Below are 16,610 nucleotides of genomic sequence, written 5' to 3' on the forward strand. Positions count from 1 at the left end.
TGGGGTCAGTTGGCCTGAGTCAGGCACACTCAGCATACAAAAGGCAGGCAGAACCAAGGGTTAGCTGCATAATTTTATATTGTGAAACTTACTATGTTATCAAAGTTGTTGCTAGATTTTTTTTCAATTGCTGTTTCTCCAACTTGTTTTAAGGAATAAACACCATCCTGACCTTCATCTCTGGGCCTGTTCTGGGAAGCGAAAAGACCAAGATCAAGTGATTGCTGGGGTAGAGAAAAAGATAACAGTGCAAGATGCGGTTAATCTTGAAGAAAAGAAATGTCATGTGCAGAATCATAAGGAACCACCTCGTGTGCCCCTAAAAATGGAAGGAACCTACATTACAAGTGAGCACAGCTACCAGAAACCACAAAGCTTTGGTCAGGACTGCAGAGCTCTTGCAGACCCCGGGAGCTCAGATGATGATGATGTTAGTAGTCTCGAGGAAGAGCAAGATATCCGCGTGAGAGAGAGAAGCCGTGTACAGTACTCTGTAAAAGAAGATGGAATGCCTGCAAAGGTATAATTAGATTATTTGTCTTTGTTCAGAAATATGATAGGTCAGCAAAGGGAAATAAAATAACATACCGAGTTCCCAGATTTTACTTATATGTCCAAATTCACAAATACTTTGCTAGGGTAGACGCTTTTTACTTTCTCTACAAGAAAACAGTGGCCATTTGGACATTTAGCTATCCGCTAATTCAGAATTGTAGTATTTCAGTAAACTTTTGCCCTAACAAAAGTTTCATTTTTATAAGCATAACTTGATACCCACAAAAAACATGAACCACATTTTATTCCAAATGAAAGTGTTTGTGTGTGAGAACATAAGCATGCATGTGGGTGTTTATATGTTTTAATATAATTTGTCTTTCTTGTTTATGTGTTTTAGATAAGAGGTGGCACTTTAATTCTCTTTTTAAAATACTAGCATATTTGTATGTATATATCACTTCCATTATGCAGTAAGTTGAGTTTCTTAGAGCTCTATGTACAGTAAATATTTATAAACTTATTTTCTATTAGGATTGTTTTAGAGATGTACCTTCATTTTTTAAAAATTGAGTTTCATTTAGTAATGCCACTTTAAAATTAGTTCATTTGTCTGGCTTCCTTTATCAAGTAATTACTATAAATAAATATTTGAATTTGGGAAGCTTGTATTTTATAAAACTTGTGGTAAATTATGTTGTCAAATTAATATCCCTTTTATGAAAAGGGTTATTTCTGAGTTCAGATTTGGTGTGTGTGCACTAAGTAGTTTGCACACTTTAAGTTTTAAAAAGACTTTTGTCTTTTTCTTGCCTCATTGGTTTCACTGTATTAGTCCATTCCAGTCTACAGTTAATTGGACTTTATACTGGTCTTTGCCAACCTTCTTGATGTTTCCATAATTGCTTTTTGCCTTCCATCTACTTATGTCACCAGTTTAGATGAATTGAGGGAGGGGTCAGTCTAAATTAGCTGGGCATTCTAATTATAGAATATCATTAGCGACTTCATTTGTTTATCACGTTTTAGTCAATACCATTGACTCTGTGTAGCACTGTGCTGCTAGGCATTATAGGGAGACATATCGGAAATATCTGCTCTTAAGGACCATCAGATGTCATATGATTATGGGCTAGACTTCCTTTAAAAATAAACTAGGAGTTTGATTGGATTTCACTGATCTTTGCGAGTGATGAGGCTTTTATTTATTTTTATTTTTTTATTATTATTTTTTAAATATATCTTTATTAATTTCAGAGAGAGGAAAGGAGAGGGAAAGAAAGAGAGAGAAACATCAATGATGAGTCATTGATCAAGCCCGAAACCCGGGCATGTGCCCTGACCAGGAATCGAACCCGGATCGCCTGGATCCCAGGTTGACGCTCAACCGCTGAGCCACGCCCGGCGGGGCGTGATGAGGCTTTTAATATATCTTTTTTTTATGATGGTACATTACATCCAACTCTTTTTTTCCAATTTTTTTTTTGGAGGAGAATACAGCTGAAAAGAATACAGTATTTGTTTATAATGATAAAAAGGGCTCTGAAGATCCAGGAGATGCACATCTGCAGTGGCAGCTCAACCTCCTTACCCACATAGAGAATGTGCAGAATGAAGTCACCAGCAGGATGGACCTCATAGAAAAAGAAGTTGACGGTAATTTAAGAAAGAACTAAAATGCAGTTACTGCAGCGTGTAGAGTGTGGTTATTGTTATTGTGAAGAAGTTGTTTAAGGCTTTTTAAGTTGTGGGGTGGAAACTACAGATGCTCCCATGCTGATGGGCTTCCTCGCTCCCTATACATGTGCTTAACACAGCGGCCACGGGCGGTCCTGTAAGCTCAACGCAGTGTGTTGGATAATCTTAGGTGTGTTTTTAAGGTGGATGTTTGTGAAATATTGCCCACCTGCCAGGCTCAGTATTGTGCATATATGGGATATTATTTAGTTTCGTTCAACTGTGTGTTCTTTGGAAGTCTGCATAAGGACTCAAAGTATATTTGAAATACGAGGGAAAACACTCAAGTTTTGTTTTCACACTGGTCACATTTGTTAGGTGAAATTAACACCAACAAAAAACTCCTGTAAGGTTAAGTAGGTAAACCTTAAATTTACAAACAAATTTTCAAATTTTTTTTTTTTAAATATATTTTTAATTTGATCACACAGGAGCCCTGAGGAGTAGACAGGAAAGATAGTATCCCGACTTTGTAGTTAGGAAAGTAGAGTAGCTTAGCTCACCCAGTTCCTGACCCAGTGTTTTTCCTGTGCTTTCTGACTCCTTTTCCCTCCTAGCATCATAGATGGTATCCCCCCCTCTTTTTAATCTGCAAAAGGATGTGATACCCTTACTCTGTGCTGAGTCAGCTCCTACTGCTGTGTTTTTCCCTGAGAAAAGGGGAAATGGAAACCATTTCAGAAGCATCTTCCATTTGATTATAAGCTAACTGTGGAGTTAACTTAATGTTTTGAGTAGATTTGTAAAGAAAAAAAAAAATAAAGTGACACTCTCCCGTTATTATTAATAAAAATTGTAGAATGCAAGTTAATTGCATTCTGCCTAGACTTCTATATGCTTGCATGTTTTTAAAAAAGTAATGATGATATAGACATGAAAGGACACTGAGAAATTGCCACCTCCTTTCCTTTGTTAAAAGCGAACTTCTGGATTTAAAATAAAAATGGTTAGAGTAGCTAAGTTTCATTTAAAATGAAGTAGAGACAATTCAATCCTCAGTTAATAGCTAGCTTGAGCAGGCACAGGGCACTGTTGTTTCCAGAAGAGAGTAAAAGGAGATGTTCAACATGAAGTTAATTTAAATATATATCAAGGGAAAAATTATCTAAAATAATAGTAGGTTAAGGTCACCAAGAGGGACTTGAAGCTTTGTGGGATAAGCTATAAAGGCCGCTAAATGGTTGTGCATATTGGCCTTCTAGAAAACGGGAGGTGAACTCTGTCTCCATCACTTTTCCCACCTTCTGATTATACTACTTTGTGAGTGTTCTTCTAGTTTCCATTTAACTCTGTTTGTTCTCTCTCTCAGTTCTGGAAAGCTGGCTTGATTTCACAGGGGAGTTAGAGCCACCTGACCCTCTCACAAGATTGCCCCAGCTTAAACGCCACATCAAGCAGCTCCTCGTGGACATGGGCAAAGTGCAGCAGATAGCAACGCTGTGCTCTGTATGACGGCAGCGAGAACCTGCAGGAAGGACGTGGCTCTCTTCAGTGCAATGGGTTTATTGCCCGCATGACTGCTGGATGGAGAGTTAAAAGCATAGTGCGGTTTGGTCCTTTATTGATTTGAGACTAGGATGGCACCTTGAAAAGGAAAATGAAGAACAACTTTATCAGGGAAGCGAATATGAAAAAATTTATGAGCAAGCTGCAAATGATACTGTATTAGATGCCAAGGATCAGTGAAAGTAAATCTATATCATCTATGCTGAAGGAATGAGTTGGCAGGAGTTTTGAGTAGTTGATCACATGAAACTCAGGATACCAGTAGAAAGAAGTATGGTGTGTTTATAGTGTTTACTAGGGAGATCCTCGTCTGTAAACCAGCATTTGGCCAAAAACAAAGTTGTAGAGGAAACCTAGATTCTGGAGAGTTCTGTAAGTTGCCGTTAAGACCTGTTTTTGCAGTTGATGCAGCCGCATGGAAATTGAGGGTGTTTAAACTGTTACAGGATCGTGAGCTGTTTCTTAGGTGAACAATGCCCGTAACAGTAGGAGTCCCACTTCTGAGGAGAGCAGTCGTGGAGCTGTTACGTCACTCTGATCATATTCTAAAAACAAACTCCAAATAATCGGAGTTTATTGTGGGCATTAAGCTCATTGAAAACAAAATGGGTTGCAGAAGGGTCAGTGTGCCAAATGAGGACAATGCGGCTGGAAAAAGAAGTTTAGGTATTGTGGGAGTTCCCTACAGTCTTACATAGTGCCACCAGTCCCTCCGAAACGTGTGTGCCACGTATATGTGTGGTTATATGGTGGATTGCAGTATACAGGCTTCGGCGCACCGCTTGATCCTGAGCGTGCTTGGTGTTTCCTTCAGAAGAACAGTTGTGAGTCCCTCACTGGGTCGAGGAGGCACAGGGCCATCCAAACAGCCTGCGGCCGCGGAGTTTTAAACTGGTAGTGGAATACTGGAAAGCTCCACTTCAGAAGATGAATTTTATTTTTAGAAATAAATGAACTCAAATCCTTTAGCTTTGGTCACAAATGAACACATTTCTGAAACCAAAGGCAACTAAGTTGCTGTGTCAGCTCTTGCTGGACTCCGAGCCGGGGTCCTGTCTGCAGTGCTCTGTGAGCTGCGTGCCCAGTGCTCCACACGGGTGCGGGTGTGCGGACGCTTGTTTGAAACAAACACGACGTACATATGTACATAGCCCACACATATTTATATCTACACATATCTAGTTTTATTACTGTAGACTATAAGAATTGGTGGTTAACATGAAATGTTACCTTTTAACAGACTGTTTTTAAAAATTAAAAATGTATGTATAGGTTTTGAAACTCTTTTAAAAAGGGGGAAAAAGACTGTTCAGAGGAGGCTGTTTGATAACATAACACTTGAATATTTTATGCCTCGTTCTGTGTATCAGTTCTAGGGATCTGTATAAATGCATTTAGAACTGGTAGACAGTAAACTTGAATTTATCTTTGATAAGAATTCATGCCACTGTACATTCAGATATTATTTAAATTTGCAAACACACTGTTCTATATGTAAGGTACTGTATGTAAAACTTTATTAAAACTATTCCACGGACCTGACAGTTTGAGCTTGCCTTTTTGTGGCCTTACATTGTGATGTGAAGATGATTTAAAGACCGTGCAGAACAGTCAAAACTTTTTCTTGCCTTCGGAGATTCTCCAGCTTGACAGATCAGCAGGCAGAATACAGTCTTGTGTGTTTCCCGTGACACAGTAACTTCACCAAAGATCCTGCTGAGGAATGAAAAGCTTTAGTGGAGGTGATATTCTGGGGTAGTTGCTTAAATTTGCATATTAAAGTAAAAAAATAGTGCCTGCATTCCATGTGTGGAATTTGCTGATACCTGTATCCCAGGATTGATACTCTTGTCTTTCATTTGTGCTTAAAAATAATAGCTCTGGTCTTTTCCCTATTATGGTTAAAGTCTAGACATTGAATTTATATCTTTTTCTCAGAAAGGGAGCAGATAGCCTCCTTAACCTATGAGTACAAAGAAGCCCCTCTGTGCCTGTAACACTCACCTTCCCTGTCCTGGGGTCCTTGGTTAAATGAATGCGCATTTGCTTTCTGGGTGTCCGTGTCTTCAGTTAGAAACTTGATTTGCCAGCAGCCAGGAAATGAAGGCCCATTGATAATTAGGTTGCTGAAATTTTGCTCTGCTACCTTATATGTGTATGAGTTGGAAGTCTGAATTTTTAAATTTAGATTTTTAAGTAAATCTATGTCAAATGTGTATGTACATATCCATTTAATACAAAGTGTACCGACAACTGATAGAGGCCTTTTAGCAGCTAGTGGGCTGAGCCTGCCTTATGTGAATGTAAGTCCCTTGTGAGGGCTTTCAGAGGAGCTGATTTTCTTTCTACTTAGTCTCACTTTAAAAACCACAGTATATATATATTTAAATATAAACAATAAACTGGAAGAAGGTGTTTCTCGAAAAGGTAGCTTCCCTGCTACCCAGATAGAATAGCATGGGTATTGATGCAGATCAGCCATTCTTAGAGTGTTACTGATGAATATAATTGTCCTTCCTCATACTGGGGTGTGGTTCTACTGAGTTATTTTCAAACTTAGGGTAGTGCCTCTTTCCTTTAGGGAACTTGGTTAGTCTCATCATTTCAGGTAAAGCTCCCCTTCCTAACACTCATTTCCATTGACTGACTTCCTCTCAGATGTTCATATTCCACACGTTCATATGGGGCCCATTTCTTTGCAGTCACTTGGATCTCCGGCCGGCTTCACTCTGCTAATGGCGTCACCCTAAGAGAGCCGCTTAAAACCTGCGATCTACCCCCTCATCTCCCACTTGAAACCCACGGTCTCCCCCCATTTCCCTTTCATCCCTAGATGTCCCGGGTCCTCTAAATGGATGGTGGCTTCCCACTACTCAGTCCCGCTGGTAGTCCACTGTTTCTCATAAAACTCGTTTCGCAGAAGTGTTACTGCTGAAAGTTGAACTGTGTTCATTCTGATTCAGCAACACGGTCACTTCTAAACTTATAGGGGTAACAGACCGAGCCTGCTCTGGGCCAGGCGTTGTGCGTGTTACCTGCCGTCTCTAATTTAGCTGATGCTTCAAGTTGACATTTTCCTGGTTCTTGGTATGATGAGCCATTTTTGGTCAAAACCTGGACACTTGGGTATTGTGTTAAGAAATTCTAGATCCCAATCTCTCCATTGTGTAGAACTGACATTACTGTGGTGCAGGGAGAGGGACACCTCTTCACTGACTGCAGTGGGAACAGGAATTCAGGTCCTGGCTCTGCCTCTCCTGACACCTTGCAGGGGTGTACCCCTGTTCCTGCTGGTGGGGGTAGGATGTTTGGCTCCCCAGTTACCTTCAGCAACCACCGGGAGATGGCTTTGCTGCTTCTGGGCAGTGATGACAGTCCCGCCTCTCCAGGCCCCACTGAGACCACTCCTTTGGAAGGGGAGAGCACCACCTTATTGTCACCACTGGGTGGGGAGGAATTCAGGCTCCCCACTTTGTCTCCACTGACTCCACAGCCGGAGGGGCTCTACTGCCCAGCCAGTGTGAGTCCCGGCTCCTCTGCTCACATGGCCTGTCAGCGCCTGGCACGGAGCTGGGAGGAGCCTCCCTAGCTTGCCAAGGGTGGAATCCCATTGTCCTGTTGGCCTCTGCTAGCAAGGGGGGAGTGGTGCCACGGTGCCCTGTGGTGTTAGCTGCCCCTTTCCTGCACTTGTGGCTCCAGAGGCTTTTTAGGGAAAGGGGGGTTTCTGAACTTTTTGCAATTTTCTAGATTGCTGTTTCTCCAACACCTAGTCTGAGATATATGAGGCAAAATTAACTCCAGGGAACTTCCTACCACAGTGTTCCTCTGGTCCTGAGGTTGCTACCCAGCTGTCTTCCCTCACCCACTGTTCAGTGTCTTCTTTTTGCTTTATCTGCGTTATGCAGGGTTTTTAGCTGTGTTTAGCAGGAGGAACAGGGAAAATACATCGGTTCTGCCCAGCTGCATGGCTCAGCGGTTGAGCATCGACCTAAGACCCAGGAGATCGCTGTTTGATTCCCCGTCAGGGCGCATGCCCGCAGCTCGATCCCGAGCAGGGGCTGTGCAGGAGGCAGCCGATGAATGACTCTCTCATCATTGATGTTTCTATCTCTCCCTCTCCCTTCCTTTCTCTGAAATCAATAAAGATTTTAAAACAATTTATAAAAAAGTGTATCTGTTCCATCTTTCTGGAAGCAGAAGTCCTGGCGACCCAGGGGAAGGAGGGCCGTGGCTTTGAGTTCCTGGGGGTGGAGATGGGGAGAGGCCGGCCAGCACCAGTACGGCTGGGTTAGGGGAGAGCTGGCTTGGTAAGTGAGTTCCTGGTAGGTGACGGCTGATATTTTGAAGCATTTCCTCCTTGTATTCCACTCTCTCACCCACAAGTCTCCAGTAAGCGCTCATTATACATACACAGCACGCCCGTCTCAGAGAGGAAGGGGATGAGAGGGAAGGTTATGTGATTGTGCTTGGGGCCAAGGAGAGTGGAGAGGTGGCAGGGCCGGTGACAGAGGCCTGAGCAGGAGCAGGCTGGTGAAGACCAGGCCAGGGCACGGCCACCTGGAGTTACTGTGGGAGCTTGTGTGTCCTCCCAGCTCAGTGGCCATGAGAGTGGTGACAGGAGCTGAGTCACGATGAGAAAGGTTTCGGGGTGCAGAGGCCGTGCCCCGGCGTGGTTCTCAGCTCACCGCTCTGTTGCTTGGGCGCAGAGAAGCACCTCTCCTGGGTGCTCTCCGCCCGGGCAGCTCTGGCCCACTGCGCGCTCACTGTCACAGCCGGCTGAGCGCCGCCTTCTCCGGGGGGTCTGAACCGGAGTCAGCTCACGGGCTGCGTTCCTTGACCTCACAGCACTCTTCATCCCAGAGATGTGAATTCCAGTGTCCCCAGAGCACCAAACCCAGTGGAGCGGAGACCCCTGGCCCGGGGCAGGAGGCGCTGATACCTCTGTTGCTTCCCGGGGCCCAGGCCAGCGAGGATGACTCTGCACAGGCTGACCCTGCAGGCTCTGCGTGTGTGCTTTGGGGTGGGCTGGTTACATTAGGCTGTGACTTACATTCTTACAGTGAAGACAGCCGCTGGCCCCCCACAGCATGGGCTGTAACTTGGCCCATATAGTGGGGGTGGCAGGGGGCCGGGTTGGGGGGATCTCTTCCTCTTGTGTTACCTTTACCAGCAAATGCCAACACATCAAATCATCTACATCTAAGTCTCATTCACAGTTATGCCTACTAAGTGGGTGCTGAGACCTGCCCATGCTTCCTCCTGACACCCAAGGAGTGTGTCTCCATCCCACACCCCTACAACTGAGGAGCAGCCTGGTGAGGGCCAGAGTGGGAGTAGGGAGGCCAGGAAGGAGGCTGTGCTGGTCAGCTAGTCTGGAGCTGCGGGGCCCGAAGGAGGCAGGGGCGGTGAGGGTGCCGAGGAGGGGCCGGGCCCAAGGGGTGGTAGGGTTTGGAGGTAAGAGGGCAGGGGTTTAGGATGGCACTCAGGTTTGCTATTAGACAGTAATGGCATGTTAAGGAGCAGTGTTAGAAGTGTTGGGATGCTCCATTTGGGACGTGTGGAATTTGAAATGTCTATGGAGCCCCCCAGGCAGAGTGGACCAGATGCTTGACAGAGAGATCTGGCTGGAGCTGGAGCTGGTTCTGGAGCTGGGGCTGGTGCTGGAGCTGGACCTGCACCCGGACCTAGAGCTAGAGCTGCTGCTGGAGCTGGAGCTGGAGCTGGAGCTGGACCTGGAGCTGTTGGAGCTGTGGGCTGATGTGATTCCTCAGGAAGGATGCTCAGAGCAGGGTTTCTCACCTATTTTTAATCCCACACCATCAGTTAAAATAACTGTTGAGCTTTATTTTCTGTAGTTTATGTCACAAACACAAAAATGAGATAGTAACCAACACTGAGTACTTACATACAAGTACTGTTTTGAGCACTTTACTGATATTAACTCTTGCAATATCCATCGCAACCCTATTACATAGTACAATCCACCTTTCTGCAGTTCTGTTTCCTTCATTTTTGTCCCCAGGGCAGAGCATGCTCTACTTCCCAGCCTGTCCCCACCCTTCCCCTTTCCCTTTCTCTTGAACATGTCCCTCCAGATTTTTGCTTGCCTTTCATCTCCACTCAAGTGCCACATTCTTGGTGAGGTCCTCTTTGCTTGTGCCCCCCCCCCCCGCCTGTCCGAACCTGTCACTCGCCCCTCACTGCTGGGTTCTGTGTTCCTGTGGTTCCCTGGCACAATGTCATTTGCAAGTGAGAAACTCAATAGTAACAACTAGCATTTCTTGGGCACATACTTGTCAATGCCTCATTTATTCCCTTACGGCCTCCCTAGCAAGTAGGTACACATTATATTTCTCCTTTTATTTCTCTCTCTTTTTTTTTTTAAATATATCTTTATTGATTTCAGAGAGAGGAAAGGAGAGGGAGAGAGAGATAGAAACATCAATGATGAGAGAGTCATTGATCGAGCCTGCAACCCGGGCATGTGCCCTGACCGGGAATCGAACCCCAATCGCCTGGATCCTAGGTTGACGCTCAACCCCTGAGCCACGTCCGGCTGGGCTATTTCTCTTTTCTTGAGAAGGGGGCCAGGGCTCAGGGGGACAAGGCGATCTTGTCAGGTCACGCGGGGACAGGAGCGCAGGCAGGAAGCTGGCTCTACTGAGAGAAAATGGGCTGACGTGCAGGCTTCGTGCAGAAGACACAGGCCCTGCTCCCCATAGGTTGGTGACGTCCGAATTCCTGGACAGAGGGGGCAGGAGGATAAGTGTGAACGTGAATGTGTGTGTTTGGCTCCCCACATTGTTCTCTGCCCACCCCCATTGCCTAGCGCAGCGTCTGCTACTGCTGGGCTCTAAAAAAATATTGGTAGAAGGAAAGATGGAAGGAGAGAGAAAAGAGGGAGGGAGGGAGGGATTGCTTTTCCTCCTGGGGGCCTGAGCCTGTCGCCCACAGAGCTTTCCTGTGTAAAGACAAATTTTGAAGCCACCCAACCCAATTCTGCTCCCTCATATCCTCAGCAAGACTTTCACCCCCCACTGGCCACACGAGTGTCCTCAGGGAGCAGATGCAGTGGAGGAGCCCTTGTGACCAGCAGAGAGAACAGGGCGGTGCTGCTTCCCTGAGTACCCGTGGGTGGGGGTAGGGGGTGGGGGGTCGGCACAGCAGATCCATTAAACCTCCCCAGCCAGAGCCCTGGGGCACGAGCACTTCTACCCCTTCTTCCCTGAAGGGCCCAGAAGAATGGCGCTGGTCCTGTGGGCCCTCAGTCTGCTGGGCTCAGCCTGCCTGGTGTCAGCCAACATCTTTGGTGAGTCCCCAGCCCAGGGCCCTGGAGCAGGTGGAGGAGGGAGCTCTCAGGGCAGAGCTCCAAAGCCAGCCAGGCTCTGCCCCAGGCCCTTTAAACCTCTGCGATCACATTTAATCCCTACAGTGTCCCCAGATCGGTTATTTGCTCTTTCCAGGTGAAGAGACAGAGGTTCTGAGAGATAGGCTCACTTGCCTGAGGTCACAGAGCTGGCCATTGGTGGACAGGATACGGGAAACTGGATCTCCCTAATTTAATTCTAACTCCCCGCACCCCACGCTGTTAGCAAATTATTGACATCAACATTGTTTTTTTTATTTTCTTAGCTCTCTCAAGGCCCGCGTCATCCATAAGAGGCATGTGAATAGTCAGCAGGGAGTAAAAAAATCCACTGTGGGTGAAATAGGCCTGTGTTCTGGCCACAGCTCAGCCACCTGCTGTGTGACTTTGGATAAGTCTAAGCTTCCGTTCCCTCACTGGGAAAGGAAGCAAATGGCACTTACCCTCTGATGTGCTTGCGATTTCCGAGTAAGCCCTGGCGTGGTGCACATGTTCTCAGTGAAAATTAGACACGTGAGAGCCATCAGTTACTTTGCATTTCTACTCTGTGCCAGGAAGGTGCTCTGTGCAGGGAGCGCTGGACAGATTGGAGAACACCCCGCTTACGGTGTTCCGTCCCCCCGCAGCGCTGCCTGGGGGAACACGCAGCCGCGGGTTTGTGCTGAATCCTCTTGCCAGCCGTGTGACCCTGAGCAGGTTACTTCCACTGTCCCATCTTAGGGCCACATGGGGATATGGGCCCCTCTGCCCCCACCCAGGTGTGTGTTGAGAATTAAAGGGGCTCATGTCATACTGGGAAAAGTGTGGACAGTTGCACAATTGTAAGCTGGAGCCTAACGGCTGGTCTTGCTGCTGGAAATAAGACCCAGAAGAGCACCTGCGCTTGAGGGGCCCCATCCTTGTCCCGGGCGTGAGGCCACGCTCTTCTCTCACGCGTCGCTCCCCTTCCTAGAGTACCAGGTGGACGCACAGCCCCTGCGCCCCTGCGAGCTGCGGCGGGAAAGGGCCCTTCGGCGGCGAGCGGACTACGTGGCCCAGTGCGCCGAGGACGGCCGCTTCCAGTAAGGCTCCCGTCTGCCGGGTGCGCCCCCAGGCCGCTGGGGCCTTAAAAACCATCTGGCTGTCCCCGCTATGCCCTTCCCTCCCCTCCGCGTGCTGAGAGGTGGCCCCTGTGGTTAGGGGGCACCCGCCTCTCCGTCCCCCAGGCTGATCAACACTGGGGAGCCTGACCCAGGGAGCCCCGATCCATGCTTCACCCCAGCCAGGACCGAGGACGTCCCTTCTTTTTCTGCCAAAACTTTTACTGTGATTCTTTAACAAAAGGTGCAGAGGAAGGAGTGGCTTATGCTTTGGTGCCTCCCCCCCTCTTTTCCTCTTGAGAAGCCAGAGGTGGAGGCAGTGGAAGCTGGGTGGACTTCAGGTCGATGGCAGCGGGGTCCAGGGCTGGGCTACACGCTGCTGTCTCCCGGGGAGCTCTCCTCTGATGAACGTGGGTCCCGGACTCTGTCCCTGTAGGGTGGAGTGACAATCTAAACAGCTCCCCCACGGGAGTCCTTTGTCTGTAATACAATTAAACTCCCCCTGCTCTTCCAGTCACCTGGAACTTGGGGGACTCCCTCTTATTTTATATGCGCCCTAATGTGCCTAACAGCCCTCTTCCATGCTCCCCAGGGTGCAGGTGGCACCCCTAGTCCAGGCCCTGCCTGGATCCCTGGGGATTCTGGGGGCGTGGAGGAGTCAGGGTGACTGACCTCCGCTGGCCTGGCTCACCGGCTTTTCCCTTGTTCCAGCCACTTGTAGTTTCAGTCCCACCCTCGCCTCTTTACCTGGAAGACCTTTTATAACACCTGGTCATCCGCCGCCTCAGTGCAGCCATCATTGCCCCGGGAAACCCAGGCACTGCTTCCCCGTGTCATTGCAACCGTGGCCCTGCTCTCTGATCCCCCAGGTGGTGTCCCCGCCCCTGGTCCACATGAGGAGGGCCTCGCCTTCACCCTCTGCAGCCTCCTTGTGGCTGAAGCTCACACACCAGGATGGGCATTTGCTACAGAGCTTGCAGATGGGGCTGGAGAGCGAGTGACTGAGGCTGCAGGGCTAGTGAGAGGCAGGAGAGGTGCACTTCCTTCCCCAGGCACCCGCCCTCCACTCCAACCTCTCCCTAATTTACACCCATTACAACTTGGAGGATGGGAAGGGCAGAGGGAAGATGACCTGCACTGTGGCTTCCAGAGCCCATCACCGTGTCTGCATGGGTGTCTCCCCTGCCTCAGGACTGTCCAGTGCCTGAAGGATGGCCGCTCTTGCTGGTGTGTGTCTGCCGACGGCAGGGAGGTGCCTGGCAGCAGGCAGCCTGGGCGGCCTGTGGCATGTAAGTATGAAAGGGGGTGACAGAGGTGTCCCATGGCAATGGGGAACCTCGATAGAGCCGTGCACATCTGGGAGAGAGCGCCGGGCTTGGCACGTTACCAGGCCAGCGTCCCTCTGGGCTGCTGGCTCTCCCTCTTTGCCTTAGGCTCACAGTCCTGCATGCGAGGCCATGTCCTGCAGGACTCCCGTGAAAATCAAATGGGACAATCAAGGCACTTCTTCAGCAAATAGCTACTGATCCCCCACGTGCCAGGGTCGGGGCCTGGTGCTGAGGACACCGCGTGCGCAGATATTCAAGGCTCTGAACCGGAGAGCAGCAGTGAGCTCACCAAGTGTGTTCTCACCTGAAGTGTTTCTGAGATTTGAGACTCAGGTGGAAACTTTCCTGCTAAAATAATGATGATGATGAATAGTCAAAGAGACAGTCCCTGTCTGGAGCATGTCATGTTAAGCCTAAGACAAAGACCAACTTAAGCTGGTCACCTTTAAATGGCGAAACTGAGCCTGGAACCAAGCGATCCCTTGATGGAGAAAAGCTCGGGTCTGGGCTCTGGCTTTTCAGGCCAGCATGACTGTCAGAGGGAGCAGGCCGGCTCCCAGCCTCCGGCTGAATGACGCTGGCCCGTCACACGTCCTCACTGAGCTCTGGCTCCTTGTCTGTAACAGGAACATGGGATGGGCCTCACGGGGTGCGTGAGGGTTTAGCACACACACGTGAAGCACCGGGCACACAGTGTGTATTCAGCAGGGGCAGTGATTGTCAGCGTCACTCCTGTAGCTGAAGAAGGCAGTTGTATTTTCAAATCTACAGATGAGGAGATGGAGGCACAGAGTGGCGAAGCGAATTCCCCAAGATTGCACAGCAAGCAGGTGGGGAAATTCGGACGCAGACAAGCTCTGTTAACAGCCAGGCCTGTATACAGCTCCATTCGCACCCACCTCCGCAGCTCCAGGCTGGTGGGGGGTCCGGGAGACTGATGGGGCGGGATGAAGCCTGCCTTTCCCCAACTCGGGCCACAGGATGCTGGAAGGAGTTCCGGGATAAAGGTGGACAGTTGGGACACTGAGCTTCCATGGCCGGGTGGTAACCTCTCAGCTGTGGGAAGGGCCACCTTCCCCCTCTAGGGAGGTGGCACGAGCTCTCCTGGGCTGAGACCCATCACTGCTCCTTGTGCCCGCAGGTCTGTCTTTCTGCCAACTGCACAAGCAGCAAATCCTGCTGAGCAGCTACCTCAACAGCACGGCCACCTCCTACCTCCCTCAGTGTCAAGACTCGGGGGAGTACATGCCCGTGCAGTGTGACCTGCGGCGGGAGCAGTGCTGGTGTGTGGACACGGAGGGGATGGAGGTGTACGGGACCCGCCAGCTGGGCAGGCCCACGAGATGTAAGTATCACTGAGCACCAGAGCCCTAAGGAGGGTGTGCGGCTGGCTGTCCCCACTGTGACCAAGAGGCAGGGAGCCTGGCCCTCAGCGCAGAGATGAAAGTATTCACGGAAGATTTATTACTTTAATATTTCCATATGTGGGTGATGAGTGTGTGCTGGCTGGCCCTTAGGAGCTTAGCAGGGTGTTGGTGACCTTAGTCCCTGCTCGGGTCTCTAGCTATCACGTGTGTAAAATGGGTATGCGCCTGTAGACCGCAGACGCGTATGCACCTTTTCGCACATGGAAGTGACCGTTTTTTCTTGGGCATGTTTAGGTCCAGAGAGCTGTGAGATAAGAAACCGCCGCCTTCTCCACGGGGTGGGGGACAAGTCGCCACCCCAGTGTTCTCCGGATGGCAGGTTTCTGCCTGTCCAGTGCAAGTTTGTCAACACCACAGACATGATGGTTTTCGACCTGGTCCACAACTACAACAGGTAAGGGGGGCTGGCCTAGGGCCGTGCTGGCGCTCACCTGGGGGCTGGGGGCTGCGAGGTGTCATCCTCGCGCGGCCTGGTGGGAAATGAGAGAGGCCAGGCTCTCATAAGCTACTGAAGGACATCCAAAGGGAGACAGCATTTTAAACAAAGCACTGGGGCAGCAGCTTTGAGAATTAAAAATGCACGAACCCTTGGGAAAATAGAAACACCGGAACATGCTGACATGTGCACTAGGACGTCTACTGCATTGGTTTCACTGCAGCAGAAAACTGGGAACAAAGTGACTGAGCAACCCCCCCCCCCCCCCGCCAGGTATCCACCATAAATATCCACATGGCAGTAAAGCCCCGGCTGACAGGGAGAGGGTCCTGCAGCATGGAGGGATGACATGATACAAGATACAAGGGGCAGCTAATAGGGCATGATTTAATTTAGAAAACAAACAAGCGAACGAGCCCTTTTTTGTGCCTCTCTGTGAGTGTGATTATGCTGTGTCTACGCAGAGGATTGTGCGCAGGGCACGGGAGAGCACAGAGAGTGATGTGGATCCGCACATGCTGGGTGGGGGTCAGGGCACCGTGAGGCCCAGAGCTACGTGGAGCAGGGAATTAGCAGGAAAGGAAAAAGACAGCGCTATGAAAAGCATGGGCATGATCCTATTTATGCTTTTTAAAAAATTGTGAGTATGCATACCCTTAGAAATAAGTTTAAAGATTTAAACAACAAATATCAAAAGGGAGATGCACGGAGTCTTGGCCCAGGTAGTGAGATAGCCCGGCTCCTCAGATGGCTGTTTATCCCCGTGAAGGGCCCGCACGGCGCAGGGACAATGGAAGCGTCCCAGTACAGCTGTCCCTCCTTTCCCCAGTTTTACTTTCTGCGGTTTCAGTTACCTGAGATCTACCACAGTCCCAAAATATGAAATCAAAATTCCAGAGATAAACAATTCTTAGGATTTAAGTTGCGCAGTGTTGTGGGTGATGAAATCTCCAGAGTCCCGCTCGGGACCCGACTCAGCCCTTCGTCCAGCATCTACACTCTGTCCCTGCTCCGCCCGTTGGTCACTTAGGAGCCGTCTTGGTTATCAGATCGATACTTTCGATGCTGTCCTGGTGTTGCAGTGGCTTGTGTTCAAGTCACCCTGATTTTATTTATTTATGATCCTGAAGCACAAGATTGATGCTGGCGATTCAGACCCAGCGCAGAGAAGCTGTAAAGTGCTTCCCTGAAGTGAGGAGAGCCCTGTGCAATTAGATACTGAGAGAGAGACCGCGT

General features: G+C 48.9%; 2 protein-coding genes across 14 annotated transcripts in view; both read left to right on the top strand.

Annotated features, from left to right (window-relative positions):
• The window catches only part of PHF20L1 (PHD finger protein 20 like 1), a 64,127-nt gene extending 59,912 nt beyond the window's left edge, over window positions 1–4,215 (top strand). For 8 of the 13 annotated variants that reach the window (XM_087825499.1, XM_087825497.1, XM_087825501.1 and 5 more), the window contains 3 exons: window positions 154–520; window positions 1,986–2,151; window positions 3,542–4,215. In XM_087825499.1, the coding sequence (XP_087681625.1) occupies window positions 154–520; window positions 1,986–2,151; window positions 3,542–3,684 (676 nt within the window). In that variant the 3' untranslated portion in view covers window positions 3,685–4,215. The remainder of the gene's footprint in view (window positions 1–153; window positions 521–1,985; window positions 2,152–3,541) is intronic. The other 5 variants (XM_087825500.1, XM_087825502.1, XM_087825505.1 and 2 more) reach the window with 1 other exon arrangement.
• Window positions 4,216–10,980: 6,765 nt separating this feature from the next.
• Window positions 10,981–16,610, top strand: part of TG (thyroglobulin) — a 199,963-nt gene continuing 194,333 nt past the window's right edge. The window contains exons 1-5 of the mRNA XM_087825191.1: window positions 10,981–11,047; window positions 12,057–12,165; window positions 13,375–13,472; window positions 14,653–14,856; window positions 15,173–15,332. Of these exons, the coding sequence (XP_087681317.1) occupies window positions 10,981–11,047; window positions 12,057–12,165; window positions 13,375–13,472; window positions 14,653–14,856; window positions 15,173–15,332 (638 nt within the window). The remainder of the gene's footprint in view (window positions 11,048–12,056; window positions 12,166–13,374; window positions 13,473–14,652; window positions 14,857–15,172; window positions 15,333–16,610) is intronic.

Source organism: Miniopterus natalensis, chromosome 16 (assembly GCF_054644295.1).
Source record: "Miniopterus natalensis isolate mMinNat1 chromosome 16, mMinNat1.hap1, whole genome shotgun sequence".
Taxonomy (NCBI): Eukaryota; Metazoa; Chordata; class Mammalia; order Chiroptera; family Miniopteridae; genus Miniopterus; species Miniopterus natalensis.